The sequence below is a fragment of the Saccopteryx bilineata genome, chromosome 2, assembly GCF_036850765.1.
Source record: "Saccopteryx bilineata isolate mSacBil1 chromosome 2, mSacBil1_pri_phased_curated, whole genome shotgun sequence".
In the NCBI taxonomy this organism is placed as follows: domain Eukaryota; kingdom Metazoa; phylum Chordata; class Mammalia; order Chiroptera; family Emballonuridae; genus Saccopteryx; species Saccopteryx bilineata.
The window spans coordinates 10299038-10312823 of NC_089491.1; the positions used below are offsets into that span (position 1 = coordinate 10299038).

The following is a 13786-nucleotide window of genomic DNA, read 5'->3' on the forward strand; positions in this document are numbered from 1 at the left end:
TACAAATCCCAGCTCTCCCCGCTGCAGACAACTACGGGTCGCAGCAGATCTCATAGGCTGGACCGAGGGGATCCCCTCGGGGCCTGCAGCTCGACTTCAGCAGCAGAAGGCGTGGGGTGTGCTGAGGCAGCGGAGAGACTCGGGTCAAGCTTTACGCCGCTGCGCAGACGCCTCTCTCGGGCCGGACGTGACGTAGAAAGAGTTCCGGCTTCGGCCTCTGCCGCTGCCGCCGCTACTTCAGCCGCCGCCGCCGCCGCCGCAGCCGCCGGGGCTTGTTATTTCTAAAATGGCGCCCCTAGACTTGGACAAGTATGTGGAGATAGCGCGGCTGTGCAAATACCTGCCGGAGAACGACCTGAAGGTGAGCTCGGTCGGGGCGGGAGCGCTGGTGGCGGGGCTCGCCCCTTCCGGCAGTGGGCGCCCGCCGGCCCGCCCTTCTCCCCGCGGGACCCCCGTCGGCATCCCGTTCCGTCACGGCGGAGGGCCTGACGCAGCGCCAGGCGACCCGGTCCGATTGGCGTCGTGCGGAGAACGCCGGGAGTCGGAGGCGCTCGAGTCTCCCGAATGCCGTCCCTGTCGGTAGTGGGTCTCCCGAGGGATGTCGCGGCCTCTGCCCCAGGGTTGCCCCTCCTGGCCTTCGGGCTGCGGCAGGGCTCCGAGCCCTAACGAATGTGCCGAGAAGACTCGTCTTCCCTAGCCCGATCTCCGGTCTCCCGGAGTCCGCGCTGGGATGGGGTCTTCCCTGCAGACGCAGTGACAGGGGCGCGGGGCGGCCGGCGGGTGACAGGAGGTGTCCCCGGCCCGGGGGACGCGGCCCCCGTGTGGTGAGGTTCCTGAGAAGTGGGCGGACGGTGCGCCGGGGCCGCTCGGTGGCGATGGCAGAGGACGCCAGGCGACCCTCTTTCCCCACCACTCCTCCCAGTTGCTTTTCAGGAGTGTTGGTTTTCTTCTGCTCAGATTCAGATGTGCATTCCGGTTTCGAGGACTCTGTTGAGCTCATTAAAGTAGGTAATTTAGTAGTCCTTCAATAAGTGCAAATACTTTCCTGTCTCGTAAGTTGTTCCCCATGATCCTTTAACACAAGATTGCATTTTCTTGATTTCCTAAAGAAGGTGAGTTGTTTTTTGTTACTTCCGAGTCCAAGTGACAGTAGGTGTTATGTGTGAAGTCAAGAATCTGTTTCTGACAAGTCTGTTTTTATGCGTTCGTTAAACCAGTGCTTAGGTGTCTGGCAATGTTGAGCAGTTAGTGTTATTGCCTGTGTTGTTTGTTCAGTTAACTGATTTGCTCTGTGGTAAGTCAGTAAACTGTCAATAGCTTCTGAGTTCTTTTTATTCTTCAAGCTGTGGGTTTAAAGCAGTTTATTTTCTGTCCTTGAATTTTTTTCTCTTAAAGAAGGTATCATTGGTTTTTTTCTTTTGCTATCTCTTTTGGTGCAGGAAGTTGATATTTAACGTCAGTCAACAAGTATGCAAATGTTGAAAGCCAAAGGAGCAGTTGTGAATGCAGCTTATTTAAACTAATAGGTAAATTATACGTTCTGTATGTAGGGGAGTCATTCTTGTGCATCGTCCCCTTCGAAATGGGACAATTTAATTAAAATGAGGGCAAAACCAATATTAGTAGAAATGTAGCTTTCATGCTCATCTGAGTCCTTTGTGGCTTCTCTCTGCTAAGTGCTGTTTTAGGAAACAAAGGTACAACCAACGTTGGTACCTAGCTCATTAGAAAACTAACCAGGTATCTTTTGGTAGCATTCTTAATCCCATGGCTGAAGTGGTTTTATACATATCAGTAAATCGAGGTGAAATTTCCTGTTCTCTAGCCTATGTAAAGCTGTTTTTAAGTTTTATGTTTATAATTAGTAAAATTTATTATGAAAATGTATCTTGGCCTGACCTGTGGTGGCGCAGTGGATAAAACGTTGACCTGGAAATGCTGAGGTCGCTGGTTTGAAACCCTGGGCTTGCCTGGTTGGGGCACATGTGGGAGTTGATGCTACCAGCCCCTCCCTCCTTCTCTCTCTCTGTCTCTCTCTCTCCCTCTCTCTCTCTTCTCTAAAATGAGTAAATAAAAATAATAATTAAAAAAAAAAAAGAAAATGTATCTTGATATTAACTTAAAATTGGATATTAAAATGATTTGGATGGTAATCAGTTGAATTTTCTTTATATATATATATATATTTTACAGAGACAGAGAGTCAGAGAGAGGGATAGACAGGGACAGATAGACAGGAAGGGAGGGAGATAAGAAACATCAATTAAAAAAAACAAAAACAAACAAACAAAAAAATACCAATTCTTCGTTGTGGTTCCTTAGTTCATTGATTTCTCATCTATCAATGTGCCTTGAGGGGTGGGGGGAGCTACAGCAGACTGAGTGACTCCTTGCTCGAGCCAGTGACCTTGGGTTCAAGCTGGTGAGCCTTGCTCAAACCAGATGAGCCCCCTCTCAAGCTGGCGACCTTGGGGTCTTGAACCTGGGTCCTCCACATCCCAGTTCAACGCTCTATCCACTGCGCCACCGCCTGGTCAGGCTGTATCTATTTCTTTGTTGTTGTTTTTGTTTTTTTTTTATACAGAGACAGAGTCATAGTGAGGGATAGACTGGGAAGGAGAGATGAGAAGCATCAATCATTAGTTTTTCGTTGCGCATTGCGATGCCTTAGTTGTTCACTGATTGCCTCCTCACATGTGCCTTGACCACGGGCCTTCAGCAGACCGAGTAACCCCCTGCTTGAGCCAGCGACCTTGGGTCCAACCTGGTGAGCTTTTGCTCAAACCAGATGAGCCCGCGTTCAAGCCGGCGACCTCGGGGTCTCAAACCTGGGTCCTCAGCATCCCAATCCGACGCTCCATCCACTGCTCCACCGCCCAGTCAGGCCTGTATCTATTTCTTAATAAACTTTATTTTAAATCTGGGAAAGTACTGGGGAAAAATATGAATTTTTCTTTTAAGTGGAGTCTTTTTTTTTTCTATGTCTTGGAAATGTTTTTATCAGATTAATTTGCTTGTGATTTAATTCGCTTATCTCTGGTATATTAAAAGACATTTAATTTTGTTTCTACTTCTTGGCATGAAGTGCAAACTAAAATTAGGCAGGCCAAGAAAGTATTCCAGGAGCACCTTTCCAGAGGCCTTAAAAGAAGAAAATAAATCATTGGGGCCATTATGGAAAAGACTTGTTCTGGTTGAAAAGAAAAATTCACTGTATTTTAAACTGATCAGAAGTTGGAGGTACCAAGTAAAATAGTAAATGCATAGGATGTTCTAGATCTATTCATGCTTTCTCGATACCAAAATTGGAAGTGATCAAATCTCTAGTATTGGATCAAATCTAAATAACTGTTGTGAATAAATAAAGATGACATATAATAGTGAGTGGACCAAAACATAACCTTTGTTTAAAAAGAGGTCATGTGTGCCCTGACCGGATAGCTCCATTGGTTAGAGCATCATCCAGGAGCACAGAGATTGTGGGTTCAATTCCCAGTCAGGGCACATACAGGAACAGATTGATATTCCTGTCTCTCCTTACCTTCCTCTCTTTCTATAATAAATAAATAATAATAAAAAGAGGTCATGTGATTTTCATTCACAAAAATGATTTAGGAGCTGATCATAAGCAATACACATTCCATATCTGGCTAAGTGGAAGAAAGAATGATAAAAGGCAGGTGTACTGCATACTTAATGAAGTACTTAGGCGGGTGATGGGTTATATAACCTAAAGATTGTCAGATCTCTTGGATAATTCTTTTTTTTTTTTAATTTTTTAATTTTATTTTTTATTTGTTCATTTTAGAGAGGAGAGGGAGAGACAGAGAGAGAGAGAGAGACAGAGAGAGAGAGGAGAGACAGAGAGAGAGAAGGGGGGAGGAGCTGGAAGCATCAACTCCCATATGTGCCTTGACCAGGCAAGCCCAGGGTTTCGAACCGGCGACCTCAGCATTTCCAGGTTGACGCTTTATCCACTGCGCCACCACAGGTCAGGCTCTTGGATAATTCTTAAAGGTGATATGTAAACAAAGATATTGCTCATTGAATTGGTGTTCAGTTTTTTACTGAGGAACTGAAGACAGTTATCATGGTAGGGGTTGGAAGAGTACTACTAGTGTCTATCTCAGAGATGCAACACAAAGAATGGTGTAATTCCATAGTAACCACTTTTATGGATTAATAGTTAATGTAATCTTTTCAGAACTCACTTTTCTATTTAGTCTGAGCCATCTCTGCATTTTTGTATAAGTCTACCTGCTTTGAAAAGTTTGTACCTTTGTCTCAAATGCCTCTATAATGCTTCCAAGAATTCTCTCCTGCTTTTTTTCTTAAATTGCCTTGCATTTTGTTTGTTGCTTTGTATATAGAAGTACATTCTCCTGTGTATTCTGAAAATAGTCTGTAATAGTGTTGTCCAGTAGAAATAAAATACTCAGAAATGTGGGCCTCGAAATTTGTTTTATACCTGACCTGTGGTGGTGCAGTGGATAAAGCGTCGACCTGGAACACTGAGGCTACCGGTTTGAAACCCTGGACTTGCCTGGTCAAGGCACGTATGAGGGAGTTGATGCTTTCTCCTCCTCACCCCCTTCTTTCTCTCCCTCTCTCTAAAATGAATAAATAAAAGTCTTAAAATTAAAATTTTTTTTTAAAGGTAAGAAGGAAGCAGGTGAAATTAATTTTAATAATCTTTAACTTAATTTCAACATGTAATTAACAAAATTTTTAATGTTATATTTTTTTGTACTAAGAGTATGAAACATGGTATATATTTTATATTTATGATATATCCCAATTCAGACCAGTCACATTTCTTTTTTCTTTTTTTTTTTTTTTGAGAGAGAGAGACAGGAGAGAAATGAGAAGCATCAATTTGTAGTTCTGTCACTTTTTGTTGTTTGTTGATTGCTTCTCATACGTGCCTGGATTGGGGGGGCTCAGGTCAAGCCAGTGACCCCTAGCTCAAGCCAGCAACCTTTGGGCTTACATCAGCAACCATGGGATCATGTCCATAATCCCACACTCAAGCTGGTGACTCCACGCTCAAGCTGGCAAGCCTGCTCTCATGATGGATGAATGAGCCTGCGCTCAAGCCGGTGACTTTGAGGTTTCAAATCTGGGATCTCAGCATCCCAGGTTGATGCTCTATGCACTGTACCACCACTGGTCAGGCCAGACTAGCCACATCTCAAGTGTTGAGTAGCCACCTGTGGCTCTAGGTATTAGATGGGACAGTACATGCCTCTAATATCTCCTCAGTCCATTTCCTAGGGTTGCAGAACTGAGAATCGGAATTAATCTAGTTCTGTTGCCTTCTAACCTCACCAAAGAGAAACTGAACTTTGTAGAGTTTGTGATTCGCGTGAGGATGTCCAGCTAGTCCATGAGTTAGATTGAAAACCCTCCTTGTGCATAGCTCTTTTTGATATAATAATAGCACTTTTAGGATGGCAGATAGTTTGCTTTTCTAGGTATGTCTTCTACTTCATCACTTTTTTTTTTTTTTTTTTTTCTGAAGCTGGAAACGGGGAGGCAGTCAGACTCCCACATGCGCCTGACCGGGATCCACCCGGCACTGCCTATCCGGGGCTTCGCTCTGTCGCGACCAGAGCCACTCTAGCGCCTGGGGCAGAGGCCAAGGAGCCATCCCCATCGCCCGGGCCATCTTTTGCTCCAATGGAGCCTCGGCTGCGGGAGGGGAAGAGAGAGAGAAGAAGGAGAGGGGGAGAGGTGGAGAAGCAGATGGGCGCCTCTCCTGTGTGCCCTGGCCGGGAATCGAACCTGGGACTCCTGCACGCCAGGCCGAAACTCTACCACTGAGCCAACCGGCCAGGGCCTCATCACCTTTTTTTTTAATAACTTTTCATTCTGAGCACATTGGAATGCTGTCTTCTGACACATGCCCTGTATATCCCTGCTGCTTTGCTTCTTTTCAGTGTTTGTCACCTATTTAATACACACATAGCACAAATATTAAATTATGTAATACTTTCTGAGTTGGGTACTAACATTTGCCCTGTCTTACAATCAGGAAACTGAAGCACAGATGGATTGACTTTCCAAAGTCATACAGCTAGTAAGTAAGCGGAGGAGCTGGGATTCAAACCTAGGCAAGTCTGGTTCCAGGGTTCCCATTCTTTTTTATTTTTTTTAAATTTAAATTTAAATTTTTTTTTTTTTTTTTTTTGTATTTTTCTGAAGCTGGAAATGGGGAAAGACAGTCAGACAGACTCCCACATGCGCCCAACCGGGATCCACCCGGCACACCCACCAGGGGGCAACTCTCTGCCCACCATGGGGCGATGCTCTGCCCCTCCAGGGCGTGGCTCTGTTGCGACCAGAGCCACTCTAGCGCCTGGGGCAGAGGCCAAGGAGCCATCCCCAGCGCCCGGGCCATCTCTGCTCCAATGGAGCCTCGCTGCGGGAGGGGAAGAGAGAGACAGAGAGAAAGGAGAGGGAGAGGGGTGGAGAAGCAGATAGGCGCTTCTCCTGTGTGCCCTGGCTGGGAATTGAACCCAGGACTTCTGCACGCCAGGCCGACGCTCTACCACTGAGCCAACTGGCCAGGGCTAAATTTTAATTTTTTTAATTTTATTTATTTTTTACAGAGACAGTGAGTCAAAGAGAGGGATAGACAGGGACAGGCAGGAACGGAGAGAGATGAGAAGCATCAATCATTAGTTTTTCATTGCGCATTGCAATACCTTAGTTGTTCATTGCTTTCTCATATGTGCCTTGACCACGGGCCTTCAGCAGACCGAGTAACCCCTTGCTGGAGCCAGCGACCTTGGGTTCAAGCTAGTGGGCTTTTTTTTTTTTTTTTTTTTTTTTTTTCCCTCAAATCAGATGAGCCCGCACTCAAGCTGGTGACCTCGGGGTCTTGAACCTGGGTCCTCTGTATCCCAGTCCAATGCTCTCTCCACTGTGCCACCGCCTGGTCAGGCCAGGGTTCCCATTCTTTTTTTTTTTTTTTTTTTATCTTTTTTTATTTTTTATTTATTTATTCATTTTTTTTATTCTTTATTTATTTATTCATTTTAGAGAGGAGAGAGAGAGAGACAGAGAGGAGAGAGAGATAGGGGGGAGGAGCTGGAAGCATCAACTCCCATATGTGCCTTGACCAGGCAAGCCCAGGGTTTCGAACCGGCGACCTCAGCATTTCCAGGTCGACGCTTTATCCACTGCGCCACCACAGGTCAGGCCCAGGGTTCCCATTCTTAACTACCACTTATGCTTCCTCTATGCAGTACTCTTTATGCCTCTTTTGAGCTTTAGCTCAGATGCCACTTTCTCCATGCAGGGCTCCTGGATTCCATAGTCAGAATTATTAGCAATGATTAGAATTTACATAGCTACTTATATTGTAGTTTTCTGAGCACTGCTATGTCCATTCTTTCATTTAACAATCCTTGTGATAGACAGGGTATATATCAAAGCCAGAATTGATAAGGTTTAAGTGATTAAAAAATATTGATTAAGGCCCTGGCCGGTTGGCTCAGTGGTAGAGCGTCGGCCTGGCGTGCAGAAGTCCCGGGTTTGATTCCCGGCCAGGGCACACAGGAGAAGCGCCCATCTACTTCTCCACCTCTCCTTCCTGTCTGTCTCTCTCTTCCTCTCCCGCAGCCGAGGCTCCATTGGAGCAAAGATGGCCCGGGCGCTGGGGATGGCTCCTTGGCCTCTGCCCCAGGCGCTAGAGTGGCTCTGGTTGCAACAGAGCGACGCCCCGGAGGGGCAGAGTGTCGCCCCCTGGTGGGAGGGGAGTGCTGGGTGGATCCCAGTCGGGCGCATGCGGGAGTCTGACTGTCTCTCCCCGTTTCTAGCTTCAGAAAAATACCAAAAAAAAAAAAAAAAAAAAAAAAAAAATTGATTAATTTTTGAGAGAGGAAGTGAGAAAGAGAGAAACATCAATCTGTTTCTGTATGTGCCCTGACTGGGAATTAAACTGGCAACCTGTTTATATTGGGATAATACTCTAGCCAGTCAAGCTATCCAGCCAGGGCAGAGGTGTAAGTGATTATTGTCACAGTGATTCAGCAGAGTACATGCCTGAATTTATTTGCTATTAAAAATTCCCTTTCTAGGCCCTGGCCGGTTGGCTCAGCGGTAGAGCATCGGCTTGGTGTGCGGGGGACCCGGGTTTGGTTCCCGGCCAGGGCACATAGGAGAGGCGCCCATTTGCTTCTCCACCCCCCTCCTTCCTCTCTGTCTCTCTCTTCCCGTCCTGCAGCCGAGGCTCCATTGGAGCAGGGATGGCCCGGGCGCTGGGGATGGCTCTTTGGCCTCTGCCCCAGGCGCTAGAGTGGCTCTGGTCAAGGCAGAGCGACTGACGCCCCAGAGGGGCAGAGCATCACCCCCTGGTGGGCAGAGCGGTGCCCCTGATGGGCGTGCCGGGTGGATCCCGGTGGGGTGCATGCGGGAGTCTCTCTGTCTGTCTCTCCCGTTTCCAGCTTCAGAAAAATACAAAAAAAAATAAAAAAAATAAAAAAAAAAGAAACTTCAATCATTGTACTCTTGATATTTGGCTCTGTTTACTAATGAGTTTGCTGACCACTCTTAACCAACTGAGTTATCCAGCTAGGGCTAGTATTGTCTTGTATGTTAGCAAATGTGTTTGTACCCTTAGATTACAAGCTTCTTGAGGACCAGGGTCATATTTTGTTTATTCTCCACAGTCTTAGAACATCACCTCATATGTGATAGTTAAGATTTGTTGAATCAACTTGTATATTGCTTTACAACAAACATTTCTTTAATTCCTGTGTCAAAGACTGTTCCCTGTGGGTGCTAGAGGTAGAATCCTGTACTTCTCTCTGCCTTTAAGGGAGTCTCAGTATAGTAAGGGAGATAGAGAGGTAAACAAATAATCATTGTATGGTGTGATAGGTACTAAGAAAGAGTGCTGTCTAGGATATTGGGAAACATAGAAATAGCATTTAACTCTGAAGCAGAAATGGTTTCACAAAGGAGGAGCAGTGAGAGGAAGAGCAGAATTTGTTCAGGTAGATAAAGCAGGAAGGAAAGAACATGCAAGCAGGATAAAGACCATGTGCTATTGTACAGCTTAATCTGAAAGAAAGATCATTGTTGATTGGGGGAATTTGAGCCAGTTGGTATGCCTGGGTGTGGTGTTGGGAGACAGGCAGACAGACAAATCATGGAAGACTAGTCTGATTTTTATCTTTTAGGTGGTATGTGGATAAACACTTTGAAATGTTTCTATATTTTAGGGGAAAACATTATACTGTGACTTTTTGATACTGTTTAAAATGTGGCTAAAAGACAAAAGTAGATTCAAAGAAAACTATTATAGGAATACACTGTTGTATGTGGTAGGAGTGTGACAAAATGATAACAGTAGTATCTGAATGGAGTTTAGGAAACTGCCATAAACAGAGGAATGTCCTTCAGAGATTTTTTAAGGTAGTGTCAGAAGGGTTTAGAAATATTATGGCAACATTATGGACCATGGATTGGAATAGGGACAGGAATCACAGAAACAATAGACGAGGTAACATGAGAACTTGAAATAAGTGATTTTGATGTTTATTTTTATTTTTACTTTTATTTTTTTGTATTTTTCTGAAGCTGGAAACGGGGAGAGACAGTCAGACAGACTCCCGCATGCGCCTGACCGGGATCCACCCGGCACGCCCACCAGGGGCGAAGCTCTGCCCACCAGGGGGCGATGCTCTGCCCCTCCGGGGCGTCGCTCTGCCACGACCAGAGCCACTCTAGCGCCTGGGGCAGAGGCCAAGGATCCATCCCCAGCGCCCGGGCCATCTTTGCTCCAATGGAGCCTCGGCTGCGGGAGGGGAAGAGAGAGACAGAGAGGAAGGAGGGGGGGGTGGAGAAGCAAATGGGCGCCTCTCCTATGTGCCCTGGCCGGGAATCGAACCCGGGTCCCCCGCATGCCAGGCCGACGCTCTACCTCTGAGCCAACCGGCCAGGGCTGTGATTTTGATGTTTAAAGGGATAAATGCGTCGGCCTAGCGTGCGGAGGACCCGGGTTCGATTCCCGGCCAGGGCACATAGGAGAAGCGCCCATTTGCTTCTCCACCCCTCCGCCGCGCCTTCCTCTCTGTCTCTCTCTTCCCCTCCCGCAGCCAGGGCTCCATTGGAGCAAAGATGGCCCGGGCGCTGGGGATGGCTCTGTGGCCTCTGCCCCAGGCGCTAGAGTGGCTCTGGTCGCAACATGGCGACACCCAGGAGGGTTGCAACATGGCGACACCCAGGATGGGCAGAGCATCGCCCCCTGGTGGACAGAGCATCGCCCCTGGTGGGCGTGCCGGGTGGATCCCGGTCGGGCGCATGCAGGAGTCTGTCTGACTGTCTCTCCCTGTTTCTAGCTTCAGAAAAATGCAAAAAAAAAAAAAAAAAAAAAAAAAAAAAAAAGGGATAAATGTCTGAAGAAGATCTTATAGGATCTTATGACAGAGTGGGTCTAGTTGCTGGGGGAGAGGGGAGAGTTCAGTGTAATCTTAGTTTATGGCATGGATTACTTAGTAAATATATACTGTAACTAGATTAAGAAAGCATGGTTAGTTTGGTTTGGGCCATCCTGAATTTGAGATGCAGTCAAGTCAAGATACTGAGGTAGGCCCTGGCCGGTTGGCTCAGCGGTAGAACGTCGGCCTGGCATGCAGGGGACCCGGGTTCGATTCCTGGCCAGGGCACATAGGAGAAGCGCCCATTTGCTTCTCCACCTCCCCCCTCCTTCCTCTCTGTCTCTCTCTTCCCCTCCCGCAGCCAAGGCTCCATTGGAGCAAAGATGGCCCGGGCGCTGGGGATGGCTCCTTGGCCTCTGCCCCAGGCGCTAGAGTGGCTCTGGTCTCAGCAGAGCGACGCCCCAGAGGGGCAGAGCATCGCCCCTGGTGGGTGTGCCGGGTGGATCCCGGTCGGGGCACATGCGGGAGTCTGTCTGACTGTCTCTCCCTGTTTCCAGCTTCAGAAAAATACCAAAAAAAAAAAAAAAAAGATACTGAGGTAGACCTCTGGGCAAGCAGTGAGAGGAGGGGAAATAGACAAACTCCCACATGCACCCTGACCAGGCTCTACCTGGCAACCCCCGTCTGGGGCTAATGCTTGAATCAACTGAACTATCCTCAGTGCCTGAGGCCAATGCTCGGACCATCGGAGCTAGCCTCAGCTCCTGGGGCTGTCAAACCAATTGAACCACTGGCTGCAAGAGGGGAAGAGAGAGAGAAGGGAGAGAGGAAGGGGAAGAGAAGCAGATGGTTTCTTCTCATATGTGCCCTGACTGGGGATTGAATCCAGTATATCTGTACACCAGGACTGTTCTCTATCCACAGAGCCAACCAGCCAGGGCCTCCAGACACTATTTGTGTAATATTAAACTCACACTGGGGGTGATTTTGTACTTGAGGATATTTGGCAATGTCTGGAAACATTTTTGTTTGTCACAGCTGGGGGGGGTTGCTTTGGGTATCTAATGGGTGTAGAAGCCAGAGATGTTCCTTAACACCCTATAATGCACTAGACAGAACCCCCCTCCCCACAACAAAGAATTATCAGTAGTAGTGCTGTGGTTGAGAATTTAAAACCCAGTGTGTTTGAGGGACAAGTGGTAATGGGGATACAGGAGTAGAGAGTGAAGTAGAACCATGAACAAGTATCTGGAGGAAAAGATAGACAAGGGAAATAGGGTTTCCTAAGAATGGGGACCATGAACATTTACTTGTTCAAGGATTAGGAATTAATTGGGCACCATGGGAGACATTGGTATAGTTTGTCCTAAATTTGGGATAAGATGAAGAATCTTGCCTTACTGCCTGTTTTGGAGCAGTAAAGGTAACCACGTTTCCTACAAACCAAGCAGATCAAAGCTGTGAAGGGCTTTGGAGGAGCTTATCCCATAGCAAGGCTGTGCTCTATGAGGCCCCACTATATAGATAGTTGACTGACATAGATAAAGTTTGTACTGAGATTTTATAGACTTTTTATTTTTGTGTTTGCTTGATATGAATTTGTAAGCCACTGCTGAACTGGATAGATGAGAACTGGCTTTGGCTTAGAGATTTAACTCAAAATCCTCAGTTGGGACTGCAGAAGTGGCAGTTAATAGGAGGCAGCTGTTACATTACTCGGGATAGCGTGCCCGGCCTCAGGTTAAAGATGTTTTCTGAGTAGTTTATATGTGTCCTCTAGACACTAACTACTGGCCTTTGAGTTTGGCAGGGTTTCACAGTGATGTTCTTTACAGTCTGCTATTACTTTCAGATTGATACTGGAGAAGTGGGCCAGTCTTTTTGCAGTTCAGGAGGCATTGTGGGCTAGGAGAGCCAGTCGTACATGGTTGCAAATTCTGGCACATTCAAATATGGGAACCATGGAGAGTTCCTCAGGAATCGGTACTCTGATTAATTTCAAAATGTTAAATGATAACTCACGTTCCAAAAGGATATAGAGTGGTTACAGAGATGCATTCAATATAGCAAGATAAATTGTATTCAGAATAAGAAAACTGAGACAAAGAAAATAAAGATAGGAAACCAAGGCCCTGGGTTGTTCAGTTGGTTTGTCCCAATACGCCAACTTAGGTGAATTTGATCCTCTTGTTAGGGCACATACAGTAATCAACCAATGAATTCATAAGTAAGTGGAACAACAAGTGGATGTTTCTCACTCTCCGCCCCCTACCATTCTCTCTAAAATCAATTTTAAAAATTAAGAGTTTAGCCTGACTGGGCGGTGGCAAGAGTTTAGCCTGACCAGGCGGTGGCGCAGTGGATAGAGCATCTGACTGGGATGCGAAAGACCCAGGTTCGAGACCCCAAGGTCGCCAGCTTGAGTGCGGGCTCATCTGGTTTGAGCAAAAGCTCACCAGCTAGAGCCCAAGGTCTCTGGCTCGAGCAAGGGGTTACTCAGTCTGCTGAAGGCCCGCAGTCAAGGCACATATGAGAAAGCAATCAATGAACAATTAAGGTGTTGCAACGCGCAAAGAAAAACTAATGATTGATGCTTCTCATCTCTTCGTTTCCTGTCTGTCTGTCCCTGTCTGTCCCTCTCTCTGACTCTCTGTCTCTGTAAAAAAAAAAAAAAAAAAAATTAAGAGTTTATAATATGTTGATAAAAACAAACTTCTCAGGGAAGTCACATTTATCCTTGATAGAGAAAGCAAAGAGACATTCCTCCCCTGGGTCCTTCTTGAGGCATCTGTTTAATCACAGCATTCTGTGTACCTTGTTTATAGTCTACACAGTGACTATACTTACAGGTTGAAAGCATGACATTAAAGTGTACTGTATTTTGGGAAAAATCAATTGGGAAAATAGGGCAGTATAATGCAGGGTGAGGACAAACCTCTTTGAGGACAATAGAACTTAATTCAGGGTGGAGTTTATAGTAGGTTTGTTTGGGTAACATGTTAATAATTGACCTTTAAAGGGGTATGGGCAGTAGAGCTCTCTAATTTACAAGTAACCAACAGTTTCCTGAGAAATGGGCAAATAGAAAGATAAACAGTGTGGGAAATAGAGAACTTTTCTCTTCCAGAGATGCATTATGGATAGAGTGGAAGATGAGCTGCTTTGATGGTTTGTGTCAGATGTGTTGGGGGGAAACATTTAAATTGTGTTCATGGTACTGGCTCTGATCTTCACTGATGGAAATTAGCAGTCTTCTTAAAATATATAATGTGAAGGACCCAGGTTCGAAACCTCGAGGTCGCCGGCTTGAGCGTGGGCTCATCCAACTTGAGTGTGGGATCATAGACATGACCCTATAGTTGCTGGCTTGAAGCCCAAGGTCGCTGGCTTGAAGCCCA

The 13786-nt window shown here is 46.4% G+C and overlaps 1 protein-coding gene across 1 annotated transcript in view; it reads left to right on the forward strand.

Moving 5' to 3' along the window:
- The first annotated feature begins 130 nt into the window (after positions 1–130).
- PPP6C (protein phosphatase 6 catalytic subunit) overlaps positions 131–13786 on the forward strand; it is a 32602-nt gene continuing 18946 nt past the window's right edge. Inside the window, exon 1 of the mRNA XM_066256230.1 lies at positions 131–361. Within this exon, the coding sequence (XP_066112327.1) occupies positions 287–361 (75 nt within the window). The 5' untranslated portion in view covers positions 131–286. The remainder of the gene's footprint in view (positions 362–13786) is intronic.